This window comes from Mus caroli, unplaced genomic scaffold (genome assembly GCF_978045245.1).
Source record: "Mus caroli unplaced genomic scaffold, Mus_caroli_1 scaffold_1, whole genome shotgun sequence".
Classification (NCBI taxonomy): Eukaryota; Metazoa; Chordata; class Mammalia; order Rodentia; family Muridae; genus Mus; species Mus caroli.
Window position 1 is genome coordinate 66789096 of NW_028227256.1, and position 24932 is coordinate 66814027.

Sequence of the window (24932 nt, forward strand, 5' to 3'; positions counted from 1 at the left end):
CCTGTTGGGTGGTATTTATGTCTACCCTCTGCTCTCTGCTATGTTCAGTCCATGGTGAATATAACAGCATCTGTAATTGTTAAAGAGGTTATCCTTATCAAAGAGATCTGTTCAGTACTGGGACAAAAGAAAAGGCACCCCAAAGGCAAGACTTGACCTGCCACAGTTCCAGCTTGTGAAATAGGAACCCATTTGTAAGGAGAGACCCTTAATTAAGAAAGCTTCTAATTGTTTTCCTTTCTTCCAAATAGCAACGAAAGAAAAGTGTTTCTCTAATTTTTTTCTTTTTCTTTTTTTAAACAGGGTTTTTCTGTGTAGCCCTGGCTATCCTGCAACTCACTCTGTAGACCAGGCTGGCTCGAACTCAGAAATCTGCCTTCCTCTGCCTTCCAAGTGCTGGGATTAAAGGTGTGTGCCACCACTGCCCAGTGTGTTTTCCTAAAAAATACCTCTGAAGAACTAAAAAGATGCTTATGAAAAAGGATCTGGGTTACATTTTGACCTGGCATCAGAACTTGAGCACGCCATCTACACGGTGCTGTCTGTGCTTATGCCTTTTGTGCTTTTTGATATACACAAAAGGAAGATGATCATAGAGACTTTTACCATGGTTTCAGAAAGTCTTTAAAGCCAGGCAGTGTAATGAAGAGCCTAGGTTGGTAGAGATGCCAGACTGTTCAGTACCCACCAGGGAAAACTTCAGGTGTAGAGTAGACTTGAGCCCAATGAGAGGTCACTGTGCTGTAGGGGGCAGTGCTGGAGCGATGGAGCTACAGTAGACCATGGGACCCCAGATGATTTCATCCACAGTTCCAGATGCCAGACATAGAATTGAGGGATTTGGTGTTTTACCTACAGGGCTTCCTTCTTGCTCTGATCCGGCTCTCCTATCTTCCTATTACTCTCTTTTGGAGTGGGAACGTTTATTATGTGGGGTTATATATTGGCAGTCTGCAACTTGATTTTACATGGGCTCACAATTAAAAGATTGTCTTGAGTTTCAGAAAGGAGTTTAGAGATTGCATTTTGAACAGCATTGCGTCTGTTAATAAGCTGTGGGGACATTTAGAGATGTACTAAATTAACTTTGCATTATATGATAAAAATAGGACTTTAGGGACCAGAGGTAGAGAGCTCCAATCTAACGTGATTAGCTCTGGTGTCACGCTGACCAGTGGGTGCAGTTGTGGTGTTTCACCTTCATTGCCAACTTTACTAGATTTAGAGTCATGATGGAACTGCACACCTATGTATTTCTTTCATCCAAAAGTGTTTAATGGAGGAGGGGAGATCGTGCCTAAGTTTGCATAGCAGTATCCCATGAGATAGGAGCCTGAACTGAATGAAAGAGGAGAAAATGTGTTTAAGTTTCATCTCTCTCTGCCTACTACAGAAATGATGTAGACAGCTTGCTCTTCCTTCATTTTCTGTGCATTGATTTTATATATTCAAACATGTCAGTGCTGGTAAGATGAATCAATGAGGTTCTGTTAGCTCCTTCCTGGCAGTGTGTGAGAATTCTAGTTACTCCCAAACCCCCAAAGAGAATTGGTAGCCCTTTCTACTTTAGCCTTTACGCGATTTGATAGTGATGTCTTGTGGTTTTGATATGTAATTTGCCAAGAGCAGGTGATAATAAACGCACTATTTTGTGCTTCTTGGTCCTTTTGCATTTTTGGTTTCAGTATTGCCCTTTCATTTGCCTAATTTTGATTAGGTTGTTTATTTTGTTATTGGATTTTATGATTTTTTTTCTCTTTGAGATATTAGACACTTTGTATATTGTATTTCCCTTCAGACCTTTTACATTTTACTTCATTACTATGATCTTTTAAGAGATTTGATTAAAAGACTTCTATGCATACCTGTGTGCTGTGGTTTTTGTATCTTGGTTCTTCCCTCAGATGTGTTGGTTATTTATAGGTTCTTTGCTTTTCACATAAAATTTACAATCAATAGAAAAACACAGGTGAGGTCTACACTAATAAGGGCTTGAACATAGATCTCACTAGTGCATTTCTGTGGGTATGTATATACATACATCTTATGGAGGGACAGCTTGATGCCTTGGTAACACTGAGTCTTCTTTCTGCATGGCACTCTCTATAGTTATTTCAGTCTATCTAATAGTGAAAATATATGAAACATCTTGAAATGCGCACTTTTCACATTGAGTTAACATCTATGTGCTTCAGGTAGTGAAGGGCGGCCCTCCTGACTGTTGTCCCAGGCAGGGCCTGTCATTGTGATTGTGTTTAAACGTAGTTGGTGCTTATATGATGTGCTGCTATACTTTATGTTTACTGTTAATAATGTTTAGAGTAGTTGATGGGTTTTATCTTCATAATACTTCTGGGATTGGGCTTTGTTTCCTTCCCATGGTGGGAATTTAAGCAACTTTTTCTAAGGATAAATGTTGTTCCATTTAGAGGATTGTTTTCTATTTCAGAATCTTTACACTAATGAAATATAATGCAGACTAGAAAGACTGTATAAAGAGCCCCAAATATGTGATGGAGAAATACTAAGAACCCAAACATAAGTGTACTCTTCTTAAAACAAAACAAAACAAAACAAAACACTTTATTACCTTCTACCAAAGAGTACAGGACTAAAGAAAGTTAAAATTAAATGGCAATTAATATGGAGGAAAAAAAAGGTGCTTTCTTAAAGGGCCCTGATTTTGAGTACAAAATTTACTTCTATAAAAGGTCAAAGAGTGTCCAGCTGTAAGAAGACCCATTTAATCTAATGACTTTTAGAAACAAACACTGTGAAAATAAAGATAATAACGAAGCCAATAAAATTTCATGCTTTAGTGTTTAGGTAATTGCTTGTTAAATTAAGAAGGTATTATTTTTTTCTGGACATGGCTATATCCCTTCCTTTTGCAGTTAAAAATATAATGAAGTTTTTCTTCTATCTGGCTGAATTCCATTTGGTCCTTCAAGAATTATTCCAATATTAATTTTTGTGGGTCAGTGTAATTCATTTATCAGCAACTGAAGATAATGAAATACTTGGTAATTATATAATTATTGTTATCAGTGAGAAAAATATGTGGCAAGGCTGGTCTGCTCTGGTTGGTGCAAGTAAACACATATTTCTATGTTCTGTCTTGACAAGTTATGATGATGATGTAATTTAACAACTTCATTACCAAATATCCATCCCCAAGTAATTGCTTAAATTTATTATAAGATTGCTTTACTGGGACTCTTAACTTAAGAATGATTTTAAGACCGTGATACTAAATCACATTCATGATGCATTGAAAAATTGAGTTTCATATTATGCTAAGAATACACATGTCTTAATATTATGTAGTTGAATTATAGATGGGTAAGTTCCAGTGTCCTAAAATGGGGAGGTTTGATAATTATTGTAGCATCTCATTAAGACAAGGCATCTATGAATATTCTCTGTGATACACAAGTTTAAATAGACAGTTTCACAGAATAGCTCTTCATTGTACATGAACAGAATCTCAGTGTTTGCTGTCTGTGTTAATAAACGTTTTTTTTTTTTTCTCTTAGCACAAAGATGTTGTACTAATGTGATGAGCAGATATGATGAATTTAAAATATTAATTGTTCACATGAATATTTTATCCTGTTCTTTATTCCAACTTCTATTTCCTTTTATTTAGCAGACAGGCAGCAGGAAGGTCATAATAAGAGAAGCATCAGCATGAAATGAATTTAAATTGTTTTACTGAGTAGACTTCATTTGTGCAAACAGAGAGCAAGTCCCTGAAAAGCAATTTAATGGTCAGAAAAACTTTAAAGTCTAATACTTCAGTCAATTCCTATGCTTTATTTCCTGGGATGAGCAAAGATAGGTTTCTAAATGTGTATTGAAAAGTGAGGTGCGGTAATGCTTCACATTTCTGATTCTGGTGAGGGGCCTTTGCAGTATTCAGTCTTCCAAGCATTCTTGAACCCATTGAGAATTTACATTTCAAATAGGAGAAATAAAGAATATATTTATGTAATTAATTGAGTGACTAAGAACAAGACTGTTTCAATGGACTGTTTAAAATATACTTTAATGAATGTTAATTTTTAAAATTTGTTTTAATTTTATCTTATGTGTAGGGGTATTTTTCTTACATATATGTCTGTGCACTGTACCAATGGACTCCAAAAGAGGGCCTTAGAACCTCTGGAATTGTTGTAATGAATGGTGGTTAGCGATCATCTGGTAACAAACCCAATTTCTTTGCAAGAGCAGTGTTCTCTTAACTGCCAAGCCATCTTTCCATGCCCATGTTTATTTTCATAAAGATGGACAATATTAATTGTATACTCATATCTTTGGACAATTAGAAGCAATGTAAGTACCTATTGCCACACACCTTATTTTGGAAGACAAGTCTCTTAGAAGATCTGAGTATATATAACTCATCTGTTATGCTAAGTATTAATTATGTTTTGATCATGAAGATTGCAGTGGAAGTCTATGAGAAAGAGCTGGTAGGTGAGTTCAGAATCCCAGCCATCCTAGTTGTCCAGCTGGCCTTACTCAATATTAGTGATTTCAAAATTTGCCCAATTTTGGGTGTTCTTGTACTTTCCTTGACCACAGTTCATATGATTGTGAACAGTAGCCTTTGGATATTTGTGTGTGAGTGTGTATGTATGTGTTTGTGTGTGTATATGTAAGGCAAGAAGCCATTTTACTAAGTGGGCACACTCTGAGGCCTATTACACATGTATTTTGCAGTTGCTAACTCTGATATATTCATAGTTCTTATAACTCCAAAGGTTGCATTGCTATGTAGAAATTTTCTATGGCTTGTTGCTGGAAATATTAAAAATCGAATTGTTATGTTCTTGTCCTAGTGCTGCCAACTCTCTGCCCTGGTGGCCTGGCTGGCCATGAACTGGCAAGCAATGACCGACCTGTTTTTAATCTCATAGAGACTCTGACTCAGAACGCCACAATCTCTCCACCCAGGTTGCTAGGTTCCCACTGGTGGGCCGGCCCTCTGCTTCAAATCCCCCACGGTCTTGGTGGTGCACCTCAGGCAAACCCACGCTTTGCTGCTGTACCTTTCTCTCCTGAATCCATATGAGCTTCCACGTGAAGGAAAACACAACACAAATTAGTTCAGAAACAATGGTAACTCAATCCCTGGCCACAACAACTAAAACCTAATCTTGTAAGCTTTATTAAAATCTGATTCCTCTGGAGAGAGAATACTTGTGGATCCGCCATAATACCTGGAAACTCTAGCAGCTACATCTTATCCCTCTGCTATCGTCATTCCTAAAGGACTAACTCTGCTGCTTCCTCTCTTCCTCCATCTAACCTGGAAATAATACCTACTTGTTCAGTGATTGACTCCTTTATTCATTAGGGGATTGGTTCACCAGAAGCCACCTGAGTATGTGACTCATTCCTCCTTCCAGACAGCCTCTCCCAGGAGAGTGGAATTAACATAACAATACAAGTAGCACAGACCCATCCACAACAATGGCCAATGTCATCTCTTTATCATACTAAAACTATTTTATCCAGAGTTGAACCCATTTATTGCTTAATTATAAAGATTTAACACAAGAATTTTAAATTGAATTTGTTTTCTGATATTTCCATTCATGGATATAGTACCTTCTTCCTCTTTTTGAGAGCAATTCCTTATATGAACATTTTTTCATGATTTTAATATGAAGTAAAATAAGGTTTTGCCTGTGTGCATTCTTACATTTCACAACAAAATCCCACCACAATCATTTACTTTACCCTCTCTCTGCTTCCTCATACTATATTTTCACCTACTACTCACTGGGGTAGTGTGAAAACCAGGATGTGGTTTTGTGCATAAAAGACAGAGTTGTAAGCCTCTAGGATGTATGATTTGAGCAAGTTACATGTGTAGCCACCAGCTGGAAATAAGGATGTCCTTTTGTTTTGAAGAGTATCTACAAGGTAGCCGCTGGTGGGCTTACCTAGCAACACCACTGCATCACCTGGCAACATAGCAAAACCATGTCCTAAGATCCCCAAAGTCCCTGGCAACATAGCAAAACCATGTCCTAAGGTTGAGTAACAAGGAGGAAGCCAGCCAAGTGCCAACATTACACTTATCTTGGCTTCCTGACTGTAAATGCAACATGAGCAGCTGCCCTTCTGTCCTGATGCTACAACTTTCCCGCTGTGGTGACTGACATCTAATAGTGCGGCACAATAAGTTCCCCATCTTTAAACTGTTTTGTCATAGCTAAAAATGAGGAAAGCAACTGATGACTTCTTGGGTTTTGCGATATCTTCTTGTAGCCAGTATCACACATATTTGTGCACATGGTCGAAAGCTGTAAAATAAATTAATACTCAATTATTGTTCATCAGATAGGATACAGATATGAACATTTGAATCATAATTTACTGTGCATACCCCAAAGTTGGCATGAATATGAAGTTGAAGTTTGGGTGGAAGATGATCATTGTTAGTGTTGTGTTTATTGGAAAGTGCTTACTTATTTTATGTGTGATGCGAACTCAAAATTTCTTAGTAAAGATCAATAAAGCTTATCCAAAAAGGAATGGAAAGATTAGGAAGAAGAAACTTAGATTCATTAACTCTTTGACCACACACCACCTATAATTTTGTTTGATGGCCAGAAGTCCTACTGATCAACATATGTTCCATCAGGAACCTGGAGACCTAACCCACAAACTTCCTCGGCAGTGCCCCAGACACTGTTGCTTACACAATCTTCTGATATAGCTTACCCCTGAGGCTCATCTGTGTGCATGTATGTGAATTTATGTGAATCTCAGTTTTGCAATATTTGTGACACATAAAAGTATATTTCCTCCCTTCAGATCCTAATGTAGTGTGTCTGCTATCCAGGTCAGTTCATTTTTTTTTCAGAGTGAGAAAAGCTCAAGGAAGCAGCATGTTGTTAGCTACCCAATATAGATAGAATGCATTGTTGCTCATTCTAAACCATCCTTTACTGACACTAGCCTATAACTGTAGTGAGTGACATACTCCAGTTAATACATCATACAGAGCTCCACTTTAAACAGAATTTGCATTCTTGTTCTATTCAAAGGTTTGCATGTCTGTTCAGTATAGGAATAGTTCTATTTTGAGTAAATTACAAGTATGCTCACACTTTAATAGTTAATTTTTTATTGAGAATTCATACATGTGATTAATTTCTCACAAAGATATATATGTATATAATTATAGTTATCTGATCCTCTGTGTGTATATATTTCTCATCTAACAAAACAAAATTTTATATTTTTAGAATTTCTGTGCTTTCCAATCTATCAGAAGTAAATGATCCAATATATAATTTGTCCTAAAAAGTGGAGTAAGCTCCCTTCTTTTATTTCTAATTATTGTGAATTATTCTGTTTTATATGTATTTTAAATTTGTAAGCCAAAATTCTCTTTGACAATAAATGTGCACTGTGTACACATATATTTCAAGCAAATCTTCAAGCTTGATTTAAAATTATTAAGCATAAACGACTCACATTTCTGAAGTCCAGGCTTTGTCCTTTCATGTCTCAGTGATGTAGAGTAAAACCCCCACCCCCATGCCTAAAATGTTGGGCTCTCAGGAGAGTACCACATCTTCTATGCTACTCAGTTACTGACTTACTCACCGTTTAACTCAACACTAAGTGCCTTTCTCAGGAGGGGAAGAACAGTGGTTTTGAAAGTTGCTTGCATTGGTGTTTTTCAGAAAGGCCAAAGAAGAGCTACTGAGCACTCAGAAGGAACGGGACTTCCATCGCATGCATCATAAGCGCATAGTGCAAGAAAAGAACAAGCTCATTGCTGACCTCAAAGGGTGAGATGCTCATGTGCATTGACTAGAGTAGGGCTGTTGAAATGAACTTGTTCCTTAAAGTTTATTGGGTAGGAAGTTTAGGTCCTTGAATTGAAACCATATTCACTCTATTATAGTGTGTGATTGAGAAGTTAAACAAAAATATGAGAAAATGTACTCTATTGTTGCTTTGTCATTCAAGACACAGCCTTGGTAGTCTGATATGAGCAGAGGACCTCAAGGGTGTATTTTTAAGTGAGGCGAATTGTGAAGAGTGAATAAACTTGTGGAGTGATCTCCTCAGGGTGCCAATGTGAAACAGAGTGCTACAGAGTATAGAGCAGCAGCACTGATCATGGAAGAACATGCAACATTATTGAAGCTATTTTAGAAGGCTTTATTCTTACTCAGAATTCCTCCTTCATTAGCTTCCTTCAATTCTTTTTCTGTAAAGCAAGAAATCAGTTTTCTAGCCCTTAAATAAAATGATCTTTTGTTTGTTCTATGATAATACCATATAACAAAACATTCTGTGTTGACAAGGATATTAAAAATATATTATCCATTATTATAGTGCTTAACCAATATAAACACTAGATATTTATGTTTAAATATATATCACACCCACTAAATATGTAATTAAAAAGGGCATACTGAACTAGCTATTTTTATCAATGCTACTATATAATATTGGGCAAGAAGCAATTTAGGGATTGTAAGGCTTGTTCTGGTTTATAGATTCATGCTGTCATGCCTGGGCAGGCATGGAAGCAGAGCTAGAATGCTGGCTCGTCGTATTAATCTCAAGTTAGAGATTAGAGAGTGAACAAGAAGTGGAACCAGAGCAAAGCAACCTCTTGGCTTTACCAGTGACTGACTGTTTCTAGTTAATCTCAACCTCCTGAAGATTCCTTTGCCTTCCCCAACATCAATATCTGGAGCCCAAGTGTGGGAGTTCTTGAAACTATGAATAACATTTTGCACTTGAACTCTAGGATTCTGCCCATGTCCTTTATGAACTCCTGTCTCATAGTACAGAATAAATTTTTTTGAACTCGCCATGTTTCCACAATAAGTAATACTTCCAGTACTGTTGAAAAGTCCCAACAGGTTTGGAATCAAGGCAATCTCTTTACTGTGAGGCTTCATAAAATCAAAACACAATTTATAATATATAATGATATAGAGTAAACCATCTCATCCCAAAAGGGAGGAATGGTGATATATAACAAAGCAAACTGAAATCCAGTAGGGCAAAAGACAAACCCCGCATGCACATGTCTGGTATCTGGGGCTTGTGATGGGATTTGCTCTATTACAAGCGCCTTGAGTAGCTCCAGCCTTGGCGGTCTGCCACCTGCAGCACATGTAGCTTCTCCTGGCTATGGGAATCATTCTTTGCCTATAAATTTCCTCAGTAGATATCCCTCAGTTTTGACATGTCCAACATCTTAAGACTTCTATTGCAATGTAGACTTAACCATATTTTTATTCAGAGAATGAATATATATATATAAGATAATACATATAATACTGCTCACCAATGGAACGAAATACAGCTCCCAGTGTATGATACAGAATAACTTGAAAAACTGCTGAGTGAAAGAGAAGAGCTTCTAGTGAGAAAATATTCTATGGCACCAAAAGCACAACCCCAGAGTTTGCTGGGGTGTTACAAGTGCTACTATATTTTGATAATATATGTTCTTAGTGGATAGATATATTAATCCAAATGGATAACTTTGACACTTGGGATCTATATATTTTACTTCATATAATGTATTCTTCAGTAAAAACTAAAGCATAGTTTGAAGACGTTTTCCAATTAAACAGAATGTTGAAGGTACTTCTATCATATAGTAAGTAGTATTATCTTCTGTGAGACATCCAACTACTTCTAGCATTAGAGAAATGTTTCCCCACTGAAAAGCTAAAAGGACCTGAGTGCTATTCACAGTACCCATATCAGGCAGCCAATAAGTACACGTAGCTCTTGTTACAGGGTATTGACACCCTCTCCTGATCTCTTTGGGCACCTGCACATATGCAATATATGGTCACAGAAACATAGGGTCAAATTGAAACTATACTTTTATACTTAGTTTTCTTAATATGAAGTTAATGAAACATGGTTTTTTTTTTTTTTTTTTTTTTTTGAGAATTGCAAGTTGATGTTAAGTTTTGTGAAACAAGGTCTCATGCATCCCAGACTGGTCTTGAACTGTGTGGCTGAGACTGGCCTTGAACTTCTGATCCTCCTGCCCCTGCCTCCTGAGTGTTGGGATTACAGGCACATAATACTCTTCTGCCTGGAAATTATACCTTTTAAATGTGAAAGAACTGCAGCAGTCCTCTGAGTACATACTCGAGTACAAAAAAAAAAAAAAAAGTGCTGCTGTGAAATTGGAAAGTATGGAAAAAATATAGTTTCCTGTGTTTATCCCTAAGCCAAGGTAGATGAAATTGCACAGGAAATAACCCTCTGAGCTTCTGGGCTCTGGTATGTTGACCTTTACATGACTATTCATTTTTATTCATAAGCACACAAAGATGGGATGAAAGAAGAAAATAAAGGATTAGATGTTAGATGGAAATCACTGCTGTAGCTATTTTACACTTCCGGATGATGCAACTGGCCTTTCATTTTATAGGCTGAAACTGCATTATGCATCATACGAACCAACTATTAGGGTGTTACATGAGAAGCATCATGCTTTACTGAAGGAGAAAATGCTGACCTCTTTGGAAAGAGATCGAGCTGTTGGAAAGGTAAGGAAAGAGGCAGTCAAAGCTACCTGGAAACCATTTGTAATCATTTGTTGTTTATTGTGTGTGTGCATGTGTGTGTGTGTATGTGTGTGTGTGTGTACCTATGTGTGTTTGTGTGTATGGATGTATGTGCTCAAGGGTGTGTTTATGCATATGGAGGCCAGGTACATATGTATGCATATGCAGGCCATCATGTGTTATTCTCCGACATGCTATCTACCTCCTTTGAGACAGGGTCTCTCATTGGACTGAAGCTCACCAATTGTGCCAGACTGCCTGATCTACGAGTCCCAGGGATTTTCTTGCCTCTATATCTCAAGTTTGGGGATCACAAGTATGTGTCACCATATTGGGCCTTTGTATGTGGGGCCAAGCAGCTTACCAACTGAGCGGTTGCTCCAACCCTTAGAATTCATTTTTATGAGTAAATTCATGGTTTTGTTTTTGAGTTAAGTTTTAAAACATTGTCCAGCAATTTGCATATATAATTTATTTGGAAACATGATAAAAATAATCTATTAACAGCTCATTCTGATTATTAATGAATTAATTAGCATGTATCTGAAACATAAAATCATATCTTACTAAAGTACAGTTAGAAGAAAATATCCAGCCATTGTAGTAAAAACAATCAACAGAATGGTTAAAATGTGAGCTTTGAAACCTATCCATGGGGCTGGAAAGATGGCTCAGTGGTTAAGAGCACTGACTGCCTTTCCTGAGGTCATGAGTTCAATTATCAGAAAACACATGGTGGCTCACAACCATCTGTAATGGGATCAGGTGCCCTTTTCTGGTGTATCTGAAGAGAACAACAGTATGCTCATATACATAAAATAAATAAATAAATCTTTAAAAAAATAGAGAGAAAGCTATCCACATCAGCATACTTAGGTAAAACATAGATTTTGAGAATGAAAGCTGGTCAAATTATGCATGCTCCAAGGACCTAAAATGTTGGACACTCATAGTTATCAAAGAGTGACATGGGACAGTGGCTATAAGTTTTCTCTATCCCACCAATTGGTCTTAATGATTCAGGGTCTCAAACGTATGCAAAGTAGAAGCAAGTCTTTTTTTTTTTTAATTAGGTATTTTCCTCAATTACATTTCCAATGCTATCCCCCAAATCCCCCATATCCCCCCCCCCACTCCCCTACCCACCCATTCCCACTTTTTGGCCCTGGCGTTCCCCTGTACTGGGGCATATAAAGTTTGCATGTCCAATGGGCCTCTCTTTCCAGTGATGGCCGAATAGGCCATCTTTTGATACATATGCAGCTAGAGTCAAGAGCTCCGGGGTACTGGCTAGTTCATAATGTTGTTCCACCTATAGGGTTGCAGATCCCTTTAACTCCTTGGGTACTTTCTCTAGCTACTCCATTGGGGGCCCTGTGATCCATCCAATAGCTGACTGTGAGCATCCACTTCTGTGTTTGCTAGGCCTCAGATTAGTCTCACAAGAGACAGCTATATCAGGGTCCTTTCAGCAAAGTCTTGCTAGTGTATGCAATGGTGTCAGCATTTGGAGGCTGATTATGGGATGGATCCCCGGATATGGCAGTCTCTAGATGGTCCATCCTTTTGTCTCAGTCCAAAGATGCAAATCTTATCAAGAGCTATTACAGTATAATGAGACACAGAGAAAGATTAATAGAAACTCTCAGAGAATGTGGGGTTTCCAAGAGTGGAAAAAAATCTATTGAACTTCCTTTGATTGTATCTTTTTATAGGGCATTATTAGAAACTTGACAGAGGCTGAGCTACTCTACTGAGTTTGGTTAATTTTCTGGATTATCATAGGCCAAAGTAATGAACAGTCCACAAGCTCTATGCATGTCCCTGATCTCACCTGGGGATGGTGGTATGCTATTTGTGTGCTGCTCATCTAGTAGAGGTAGTAGGAGAGCACCTCTATTCATTTTTGAGTTTAGATGTGTTAGTAATTGACCTTGGCTCTCTGCTAGCTGTTGGCTATTTGGCCAGCTTCTCTACCTCAGACCTTGCCCATGTCTTGCTGACTTTTAATTATACTGATTTCTCTGACTTTGTTAGTTGCTGACATAGACTGCTAATCATCAGTCATTGGTTGGTGTTGCTGTCTTTGACACTGAAGGTGTCCTAAGACTTCATTACACTGAGATCTTTTTCTCACAGCGACCAAGAAGTACCTGCAGACTCTTGGTTACCTCTTTGTCTAGGGGATGGTGTAGGTCTCGTTCTTGAAATGTGTCCTTATTTACAACTTAGACTGTTTGAGCGGCCATGTAAAAAACAAGAATCTGTAATAAGCAATAGTACCCAGCACGAGTTTCACAATAGACCAGCTGGCTGTGGTCTATTGTCACTGACATTGCTTTCTAGACCCAGTTTGTCAACATTAGGTCCATGTTGCTTTTAACCAGTGGCATTAAATCTTTTAATTGCATTTTTGATGAGTTTCTACAGTGATGGTAGGGAATGATTAAATCAAAATTTGAAATCAAGCCCTATAGGAGTTCTCTATGGGAAAGGCTTACCTTGCCTGCCCCATGCTATTCTGTATTCATTAGTCTAATGTCAATTGCCACACCTTCTGCATATTCTAGAAGGCTAAGGCCTTTGCTTTGGATTATCTCTAGAAAAAAAAAAAACATTGTCTCTAGGAATGACTTGCCTATAATCTCTTTTCAAATTACTTTATTTACCATGATGAAATCATCTGATATTTTGATTTTTCGTGAAATTTTTAGAAACTACTTTTATCTGAGTAGCATCATAAACATGGGATTCAATATCAACCATATTTCTAATCCATTCATCTGTTGTTACAGACCTTGACTTAAAAGCCTAATTATGATTTTGCATTCCAGATTAACATTTACAAAAGCCAAAGATTCAATTAGTATTTGCCTGACTTCTGAATGTGCTAATATTTTATTTATAGCTGAAGTCAATTTTTGCAAAAAAAAAAAAAAATCAGTGAAGGCTTCCTTTTGGGCCTTACTATAATTTTAGTTAAATGACTCAAATTTCTTTCCTTATTGTTCAATTCCTTGTCCCAAGCATTTAAAGATGCTAAAAAAAAGTAGTTCCAAGGTGTGATCATCACATTCAAGCTGCCTTTGAAACTCAGCATATTCACCTTCATATTGCAATTGATCTTGGGAAATAGTAATACGTCTAGCCCTACTTTGTTTTATGGCCCTAGCTTCCTCTTTCCACCATGTTTGACATTGTAACTAAGGACTAGCTTCCAAAATTGCTCTTGCCAAAGCCCTTCGAATTTGAGGATAATTTTGTTTTGAGTTGCCCATGGATTTAATATCTACTTCCCAGAGGGTGAATGCATGCCATAATCTCAAATCTAATATATCTCTAGAATTCCATTTAACGTTTTCATAACTTTGGGGGTGCCTGTCATCTCCTGGTAAGTTTTTCATAGTAACTGGATAAACTAATGTTGGTTTTCTAACAACCTTGGGCCACCACTCTTCAGTTTCATCATGTGGGAGTGTGGTAGGTTGTTGTTTAAATTGCCTTGTCTGTGACTATTTTTTTAAATTTTCATTTGTAAGTCTTAAAAAGCTTGTATCTTATGTAACCATTTTTTATACTTTGGCACAAAAAGTATAAGGCTATTATTAAAGATACCATATGGATTACTAGACTGATAGCAATTATAATTGATATTATATTAATCTCTGCTTCTATTTTCAAGTCATCTAAAGTAGCACTGTACAGGGTTCTAATATCTTGTATTATGGTATTTTCAATCCGTAGCTTCTCTTTGAGGACTTCCGAGGTGACTTATCAAATCTGATGGCTTCTTAGCTTATCCATATCTCACGTAATTTCTCTGTCCTTGTGGTTGTGCCCCACATTGGCTGCCAAATGTTGTTTTGTTACAAAATCTCAGTCATTCAATTTTACCAATGAAGACTTCAGAGTCAGATGCTGGGGAGAAAGCCTGCTGTGTGACACTTTCACAAGGGTCACATATCAGATATCCTGCATATCAGATATTTACAACACAATTCATAACGGTAGCAAAATTACAGATATGAAGTAGCAACAAAAATAATTTTATAGCTATGGATAACTACAATATGAAGAACTGTATTAAAGGGTCACAGCATTAAAAAATTGCAATCATTGCTTTAGAGACTTATCTTCTGCGTCAAAAGCCCTTAGAGGTCAGATATATTACTAATAAGTAGTAGTAGTTAGTAGTAGTAGCAGTCCTTAAAATAATATTGCTTGGAAATTTCTCTCAAGTATATATTTAGTACTCTTACTTATTGGTTGAATTTTCTTTATTCATAGTGAGTAACACTCTTTCCTTCTACAGAAAGTTCTTGTTTTTGTATAGGCCTAGGGCTTTGGGGAGGAACTGTTGGCATAGAATTTAAGAAAAGGAAAAGAAAGCAAAATGTTGATATGCTGCATTAAAATGCATGGCAGTTTGTTAAAGAATGTATGACTGACTATGCTTAATATTCTTTTGTTGCTTTTTGCACATTTTTTTCCTTTTGTCCAAACTCAGAAGCTACAAAAGCTCTCATGATGGCAATACAACTCATATATTATTATTAAAATTGTAAAAAGTAATGTTATTTTTGTCTCTTCATTGAAATGCTTAGCCTTTAAAATATAAAACATCACCCTTTCAGTACCTTTTATATTTAGATTTTAATTTTCTGTTCTTGAATATTTGCATTATATTGCAAGTACTATTGAATAAAATATGTGTTCTAATCATTGGAAATATCATCACGTGTATGTCAATCTCTAAAAGCTTGACATCCTTGATTATTTTCACATAAATAGCGGTAAGTAAAGTATTAGTTCCTTCTTTCATCCTTTTGATAAAATGCCGGAGAAAAGGAAATTAAGGCTGAAAGGTTTTGGTTCATTTTGAGGACAGAGTGCATCACATAAGGGACATTATGGAACAGGGGTATGAGGTAGCTGCTAACTTGAGATGCACATTCGGGAAGCTGAGGCTGATGCCTGCTCATTCTCAGCTTTCTTCTTCATTTTTATTCAGTCAAAGACTGAATAAACTCTACTGGAGTAGAGTTGCCTGTATACATTCAACATGAGGCTTTCCTCCTTAGTTCTTCCTGTAAATGGATTCATAGGTATATTCAGAATGTCCTTCTACAGTGATTCTAAATCCAATTAAGTCAACAATGAAGACTGATGCGTGCAAGTTGCTTACTCTACACCTGGGTCCTTGATTTCTACTTCTGTAACTTGAGCAGAATTGAGTGTCAGAGCCAAGTTATATACCTGGATACATTTTTCTGTCCCTTGTCTCTAACATGATGGTGGTTCATAAGCTGGTCAAAGGGCCATGTTGAGGACACTTCAGACACACATACACTCTTTGGTTTTCACACCTAATCATTGCTTAATTAGAAAAATATAGGAATTGGGAGTGAAGTTCTGAATCTAAGAGTCTGTAAATCAGTTCTGTTAACATTTAGGTCTTTTATATTTTCTTCTGTTTTCTCACATAGTAAATAGAGAGGAACCACTTGCCTTTAAGACTAATATGCTCTGAAGTGAAAACATGACTACAAGTTAAAATAATATTAGGAGTCAGGTTTTAATTTTTTTATATCATGACACAGATTCACAGCAAACTTTATTTACTGTGGAAAAGTGGTTTTATTTGTCTTTTAACCCATACTCTTGCTGAAGACAATAGATAGTCTATCTGCTAGAAATCATATGGATCCTTCTGGGTTAAAACAGCCTATTTAAGTTTAGCACAGGATGTGTAAAAATTTTATTAAGTGCTTAGCAGAAATTCTGTCTTAAATTTCTTAATTTTTATAAATATGAAGTCTACTTGCCATTTTCTGTCCGTACTTTCTGGTGTTATATGTCGGCCTTAGCCAGTTTTTAAAGTTGATGTTCCTTTGAAGGAACCATGGAACCTTCCTTACTTTATGGTGTCTGTTTTAGTGCTATGTTTCTGGTCTAGTATTTTAAATGTTACCATTCCTGGGGCTTGAGAAATAGCTCAGTAGTTAAGAGCACTTGTTACTCACATAGTTGTGAATAACATGGTAGTTCACAACTATCCATTAATCTAGTTTTTGGGGATGTGATGCCATCTTTTGACGGAGATGGGCAGCAGGCCAATGGGGGTGAACATATAAACATTAAGACAAAACACTAATACACATTAAATAAACCTGAAATAAAATTAAACACTAACAGTTCTACGTACCTCTATTGAAGTATGATGAGGATTGGATGTAGAGTTTTTAAGCATGATCTGAAATGCCTATAGCTTTACAGCATAATACAAATTGTAAAATGTCTGTACAGCATGTAATATACAAGGCTATTCCTGAGGAAGCAGAAGTGTATATATTGTATTCGATCAATTTCAAGCTATGTGATATGTTTTTCCTCTCCTTCAAGTCAAACCACCTTTCTCTGATTGCTCCTTTCTTAGGCTCTGTCTCTTTGTACTTTTTTGTTCTATTGCAGGGGGCTATATTTTTGTATAATTATTCACTGGAAACCATGTCATGCCCCTATTTGTCTCAACAATATCCACACCCATTCTTACACACTACCTTCTAATGTTTTCTTTTGATTTTAAAATAGAATACAAAATTTTAAAATATTTTCTGATGGAAATGTTAGAGTTTATTTCTTGATATTAAAAATGGAGCAGTTAGGATTTAGAGTCAGCTTTCCTCTCTTAGCTGCTGTTCAAAGCTGAAGACTAATTACAGTTTGAGAAAATCATATTTAAATAGATTCACTAAGAACAAAGTTGATACCAGGCATCTGATGCCTTTTTCAGGATTGTTTTATAGATTCAAAATCCAATATTCTTGGGATATCTTCTATACGATACATGATTACTCACACCAACACATTTTATTCAAACCCAAAATGGGTCAAATGATTGAATTCGCTTACACAATAATGTGCTTAACACAGTTCAAGAATGGTTCTGAGAGTATCTAATGTCTATACTAAGAAGCAGATAATTTATAATTTGTTGAACTCAATTTACTAAGTGGCGAAAGATTGCCAAAAATTATTCTGTTACTGTCTTGGAACTAATTATCTTAGTCCCCAAATTAGGGAAGAATCTACAGTTTTAGTCATAAACATTTTCTTGGAAAGTAAGCCATGCCTTCAGGGGCTAAAACTTTCTTAGCCAAAATTTCCAAGGTATTTTAATTTGAAAGACAGAAACCAATCTGCTGCCAATAAAGCTTTTCTTGTTAAAGCCTAGTCCTCAGGTTTATCCTGACTGTGGTCACTGGTTAATCTTCTGACCTAAACCTATTACTATGTCATGAAGCCACAGAATTCATTCATTCAAAATATCTGTATAATGAAAATATAATTAAGTATATGTAACATTTACCAGTGATTTATCAGAGAGGGTAGATCACATGTATGCTTATCTTTAAATGTAAAGTTTATTCCATATATCCTGAGGTTTCACTTCCAACTCCTACCTTAAGGATGTGAGTTAAAAGCAGCAGAACCTCCTGCTTGCTAAGGGAACCCTGGTCATCAGATCCTCAGATCCTTATCTTAGTGAGCATTTAACTTACTATGTTTTCTTCAAAGATATATAATAACTGCATATTAAATGGGAAGAATTTATAATCTTTCAAATGAAAAAAGTCCTTGGGAATTTCATACACGAGTACTGTACTAGGATCATTTCCATCTCCCCCCTGCTGCAGATTATCCCATGTCCCCCAGTTCTTTCTCATGGTCAGACTTCTGCTTTGATTGTGATTGTTGCATGCACACTGGAAAGAGTTGCAATTATAAATGCAGCCTATTAAGTCCATTTAGTGTTGTTTGTATGTAAATTCATTTAGGATTGGCCACTTGGGGTTGGGAAACCTATCAAGGGCTCATCTCTGAAAGCTAGCTATTCTCCCACTCTCAGGAGCTGTTCATTGCCTGTCTAGCTTTCTATCTCAGGGTGGGGACTTTGAGATTTGCCCCATCCATGAGGATAGGGGTGACTCTCAGAATTTAGACAATTTATGCTATTCAATTTGTAATCTTAAAGAATGAAAGTACACATTTACTAGATAAAAATCCAGTAAGCATTTAAATTCCTTTGGTACATTATAAACATTAAAATGAATTTTAAAAATTTACATAAAACTTAAAAATAGACTAAGGTATTTGGCAACGAAAATTTCTCTTTAAGTTTTATAAAGTTGTTATAAAACTAACAACTTTATAATTCTAGTTTTTAGTTTTGAAAGTATTTGGGAAATATTTTCATAATTTTCGAAAAATTCCATAACTCACAAAATCCAAAATGCATTTGGTTTGTAAGTGCATAGGTATGATGGTTAATAGTCATTTTGCACTTGAAGGTATTTAGGGTTGCTGTGGAAACACATGCTTGGGCAGGTCTGTGAAAGTATTTCCAGAAAAGTTCAACTGAAACCAGAGTAATAATACCATGGCTTGGAGTCCAGGACTGGATGAAAAGAAGACAGCAAGCTGAGCGCCAGAATTTGTCTCTGCTTCCTGAATATATATACAACGTTGTTAGCTCTCCCCAGGCACCTGCCATCAGATCTTTCTACCATGAGGGACTGGACCCTCAAACTGCAAGATGAAGCCAGCATTCTCCATTCTGTAAGTTGCTTTGTCACTTAGTTGTCAAAGCAGCAGCAAAGTAACAATGCAGATAATTGGTACTGAAAAGTGAGGGCCATTGCTGTGATAAACCTGAGGATGCGGTTCCTAGCAGACTGTAGGACTAGTTTCTGTGAATGATGTGGAAGTGGTTGGAACTCTGGGCCAGAACATTCCAAGAATGTCAAAAGTAGAGCTTAATACATCTTTCCAGTAGCTGGTAAAGAAGATAAGCATACTGGAAAAAAAAGCAAATAATGGAGGCCAGCTAAGGATACTTAAGAGGACTGAGCTAGATGCAAGTGATGCAGGTAATTCTGGGAAAGAGTCTGCTGAGCTCTTGTTCCTGCATATGAGAGAGGTTAAATGAAAATTAACCTCTTAGGCTCTTACTAATAGAATAAGGTATTTGGCAAAGAAAATCTCTCTTTAATAATTATAGATGATATCTGCTCTCACCTTGTCTGTAGCTTTAAATTCATCCTCCCCATTCCTTTCCTTAACAGTTTTCAGTGGAGATTGTTGCAATGTTAGAGACAACAGGACTGTATGAAGGAGAAGCTATCAGCACAGCGTAGGGCAGAGCTCACCTAAGAGAAGCTGTGTGTTCTGTAGACAGCCAGACTTGACTGTGGAACTGCCTAGTTCCACTGGAGTGCATGTATTTCCAGCAATGGCTCTAAAGCTAAAAGCTTTTAGTAGCCAAGTATCTAGAACATAACTGAGTCACGTTTCTTTTTCTGAGACTCTGTTAACAGAGTCTGCTGGGAAGAGGGGATCACAACTGAGAATGTCTCCATAAAACTGACTTACAGGCAAGTCTGTGGGATATCTTCTTGAGTCAGCATTGATGTGGGAAGGTCCAATTCACTGTGTGTTGTTATCACCTCTTGGTAGGCGGTCCTGGCAAGAAAGGAAGCTTAGCAAAACATGAAGAGCAAGCCAATAAGCAGTATTATTCCATGCCCTCTTCTTCAGTTCCTGGTTTCAGGTTACTGCTTTTGAGTTCCTGATCCAAGTTCCCTCCAGGTTGGACAATAAGCTGCTAGCTGAAATAAATCTTTTACTCTGTAGTTCGTTTTTGATCATGGTGTTTACTCCATTAATAGAAACCTACCTAATATTCTATCCAGAAAGAATTCCTGGTGTTCTAGTCTGTAACAGTTTGACCAGAAGATTAAATAATGTAGAATTTCTATAATTCAAACTAAAAAAATTAAATTTCTCTGGTCTTAAATTATAAAGATATCCAGTGAGTAATGGGGGTGTAATAGGCTAATTTCACATAGAAGAATCCCAAATAGCATAAGTGGACAATCTTTCTCTCAAGGAGGTAGAACTCAACAATTCAGCAGTTACATGTTGGGTGTACTTAAAGAATTGCTTCCAAATCCACAGTAGATCCAGGGGAAAAGGGACACCACACTTCACTGTAGTGAAGAAATCTGGCAAACTTCCTCTGCAAGATACCAAGGTTAACTCATCATCTTAGGCTGTGTTGAAGACAAGTACCTGTGAGTTATGTGTGCCTTCCTAAATCCCTAATTCTAGTTTAGCCATGGGGGAAAGGAAGCATTCACACTCATGTGCATCCTGTGGGCTACTTCATGTATGTAGGGTGCTTCACAGCCACCCTTGAAAGTACTTCACAACCAGTGCTTCTCAACTACTCAGGGCCATTAGCAAATGGGAGCATTTCTGAAATGTATTATTCCAGAGGAGGCGGAGGGGACATAGTGACTCAATGTAAGGTAATATTGTGCATGAACTCGAGGGGCATAAATGAAAAACAAACCAGTGAACGTTACTACATGGTAATATATTAACATTGTGTTATTACTTGTAAAAATGTGTGCCTGGGTGTGGGACACACTGTATTGCCCAGCACTGTATCAATCACTATCTCCACTGATTACAGTTCACCTGGTATTTATTTTATTTTATTTTTTAGATTTAGATGTACTGGTATCTAGTTATAGTTGAGAAATACATACATTTGTATGTAATTAAATTGAAGGTATTTTATGTTTGGGTAATTATGTACAGTAAAGAATGAGACAGCTTTAAAGGTTGAATATTAAATTTGATTCTGTGATTCAGAGAATGTAGGTAAAGGCATGCTACACAGCCAACAAATGTTCTTAATTTTAAGATATGGTTAAGAAAACAGAGGATATCTATGTAATAAATAATTATTATGGGCATAAATGTAGTTAAGCATATTTTTGTTCCTGGATAATACTTACTCCACAGTTTGTAGATATAAGTACAAATTGCCATAGTTAATAGTCATAAAGATAACTTGTGAGGAAATTTAAGCAGAGGAAAGCCCTCTCTCAAAGTAGAACTGAACAGTTGTAAAGTCTTTAAAGCACAATTTTGTGAGCCATTGTGTGTTTGGTGGGAATTGAACTCAGAACCTCTGGACGTAGAGTCAATACTTTTAACTGCTGTGAGATACACACTTCAAATACTTTGTATGGTGGATTAGTGGTTGCATGTGGAATTGAATTTTAATTAAAACAATGCTTTCTGTTAAAGTTTATGTTCAATGTTTTATAACTTAAAGGCATGGATACAAGAACAATTAATATTTTTTGATATTTTGCAATCAATTTTTAAATGTTGCATTTTATTTAACATTTTAGAATTAAATTACTTTATAATGCCACATGTTTGCATTATTTGCTTTTAGATTTCTGGGCTTCAAGCAACACTGAAGAACATAGACATAGGACATATTCAGGTCCCTGTAATCCAAGGTAAGACATAATGTTTACTAATACTGACTTGATAATATTTCAACCTGACCTATGACCAGCTTTCTAGATATATTTAAGAGGGGATAATGGTTATCGAATCTTATTTGTAAATAAACAGATCAATAAAAATTCTAGATGTGATACAATAGACATTTAGTTTAAACCAAACTATGTTTGAGGAGAGACTCCTGGTCAGAGCGAGATGGGACTTCCTGGTGACAGAGTAGCCTTCTTTCCTTATATCAAAATATAACTAAAGTGTGGATGAAGCAGCATATTTGGGGCATTGGCAAACATACAGTTCAGGTCAAGAAGACAAATGACATACAGAAAAATGCAGACTGAGTTCCACAATCAACCATGGGATCATGCCTAAGAAACCTTCCAAACCAATCCTCATAGAGATGGATGCCTAGAACATGTCAGCCTAGATGAAATGAAAAGGGCAATTCAGAGTTGCTAAAATGACTGGGATCTATAGACAATGCTACAGAGGAGTTAGAATGAAGAGTGTCTGCTCCTGCGAGGGAGCTGAATGATGTTCTAAGGTGATGTCAGGGCTACTTGTATACTGGAGACTTGCAGAAAGGGAGATTTCTCGAGTACTAGAAAGAGACTAGACATTTTTCATGTCAATCCTCATAGGAGATACTGTAAGGCTAGCTTTGCCTGCTAGCAGGGCATTATTGTGCATCTTTAACATCATGATAACATTCAGCATCCCATATTTGCCCTATAGCATGAAAGACAAAGCTCACAAGGGTTCATAGGAGACTGAGGTTAGAGCAGGATTCTTACCAAGTTAGTGGCCCAGGTAAACTTAGGGCTTTACATAAATTTAACTAAAACACCGTAAAATTAATCCTTGAACTGCAAATTGATCAGCCAAAAATTAAACTGCTTTCTTAATTAAAAATCATCACCCTTCGGATGAAGCCAGTTGAACAGAATCTCTACAGTGTGTCATTCCTCTGCCCAGTTCATAACTTAGCATTGGACTATTATACAAATATAGGACTCACAGTCAAGCCAAGAAGTTTTAATTGGAAGCCAACCCTAAATTCCTTCAGATATTGAATTTAACAGGTAAAAAATGCTGAAGGAGCATTTGTGATACTATTTTCAAGGACCTAAGACAAAATATATCAGTAAGTGAACATACAGGAATGTCAGCAGGAAATGGAAATAACTCTACACACACACACACACATACACACACAGACACACATACACCCCACACCACTTGTATAGATACAGGAAAAAATTGAAATTATATGACTGGAAATGTAACAATGTTATATAAAACATCCAAAAGTGGTATCATTTAGTCATCTTTTAATATATATTTGTTAAAATATACTGAGCAATACATTTTAAATTAAGTATCACTTAACTTGAATTACTTGTTTTAAAAATGGTAAAGAGGAGGCTCTAAGATTTAGGAAAATGCTAGAATTAGAATTTTTCTGATAAATGCCCTAACATTTTTAGAGGCCTATTCATTATATTTGATTAATAAAGTGTTAAAAGTAACATTCTTATGTTTAAACTCTTCTTTTCCTTGAATTTGCAGTTTCTTTCTATATATATTTATGTTGTCATGCTTGCCTTAGTTATTACATTTTATTATTCTTGGTATAAGGCAGTAAATTGAATACAAATTTTTTATTGTAGTTTTTTGTAGTTTTGTAGTTTTTGTAGGTTTTTTTTTTGTAGTTTTGTAGTTTTTGGGTTTCTCTGTGTAGCCCTGGCTGTCCTGGAACTCACTCTGTAGACCAGGCTGGCCTCGAACTCAGAAATCTGCCTGCCTCAGCCTACCAAGTAATAGGATTAAAGGCATGCACTACCACTGCCTGACTGAATACAAGATTTATGTGTGTATTTATGTATCTACTTATTTATTTATTTTGAGATAATGCTTCTCTACATATACCTGACTGTCCTGGAACTCACTGCATAGATCAGGCTGGCTTTGACTCACAAATATCTGCCAGTCTCTGCCTCCAGTGTGCTTAGATTAAAGGCATGCACCGGTCATGCCCAGCCCCCAACCATTTATTTCTAAACCGTTCAATGAGGGCTTATCCATATATTATGATTTATGATAAGGAATTAAAAAATCTACTAACTGCACATTTGAGATGCTCAGTAATATGGAAATTATGGAAAAAATTACTTTAGAACCCCATAGAGGAAATAAGTATCATGTAGAGAGCAAACTACTGCCTGGTTTAGTACTGCAGATGAACAGAACACAGTACTCCTTATCATATTCCTCACTCAACAGCTCAGGGTACTCCTTACATCATGCAGGTTTACTAATGAGTGTTTTCTATGTTATTTTTGTTGCTGTTCAGAATTGTTCTATGAGATGCTCACTTCTTACATTGGCACATGGACAATATAGTCTATTTTTGAAAGATGTAATATTACCTTTTAAATAGTGTTTCTAGAACACTGTGGGCTTTTTTTTTTTTCTGACTTTCAGTTACATGTGTGATTGGCCTCTGCAATTTTGCTTGAGGGTCTCTTCGTATCTTAAATATTTTTTAAATCATCCATCTGGAATAAATATCTTCAGTAGCACTTTTCAGATAAGTAATTTGTTCTTACACTTGTGTTTGTTCTGTAGTGGAGTTGGAGATTGGCAATGTTGGGTGTTAATAGTTTAAGTTAGAGAGAAGAATTTGCAAATTTATCCCAGGACCTGAGCATGTTCAGTTAACATTGGTTAAATGTGTATCTATAGAAAGGATACTTGGTGAACTTAGCATGAGAAGGAACAACAAATCAAATTTCTACAAATGAATATTGCTTGTTCACTTGTTTTAAAGGCCTTAACTTGAAATCATAGTTTGCTTAAAATGTTCATTATAGCCATATAGATTTTTTCCATATTTTTATTGGTTATTTTATTTATTTGCATTTCAAATGTTAACCCCTTCCTATTTTCTCTCCACAACCTCCT

The 24932-nt window shown here is 36.5% G+C and overlaps 1 protein-coding gene across 3 annotated transcripts in view; it reads left to right on the forward strand.

Annotated features, from left to right (window-relative positions):
- Nucleotides 1-24932, forward strand: part of Spag16 (sperm associated antigen 16) — a 945274-nt gene that overhangs the window by 41051 nt on the left and 879291 nt on the right. For all 3 annotated transcript variants that reach the window (XM_021171958.3, XM_085838176.1, XM_021171964.3), the window contains exons 6-8: nt 7710-7817; nt 10448-10565; nt 21898-21964. In XM_021171958.3, the coding sequence (XP_021027617.1) occupies nt 7710-7817; nt 10448-10565; nt 21898-21964 (293 nt within the window). The remainder of the gene's footprint in view (nt 1-7709; nt 7818-10447; nt 10566-21897; nt 21965-24932) is intronic.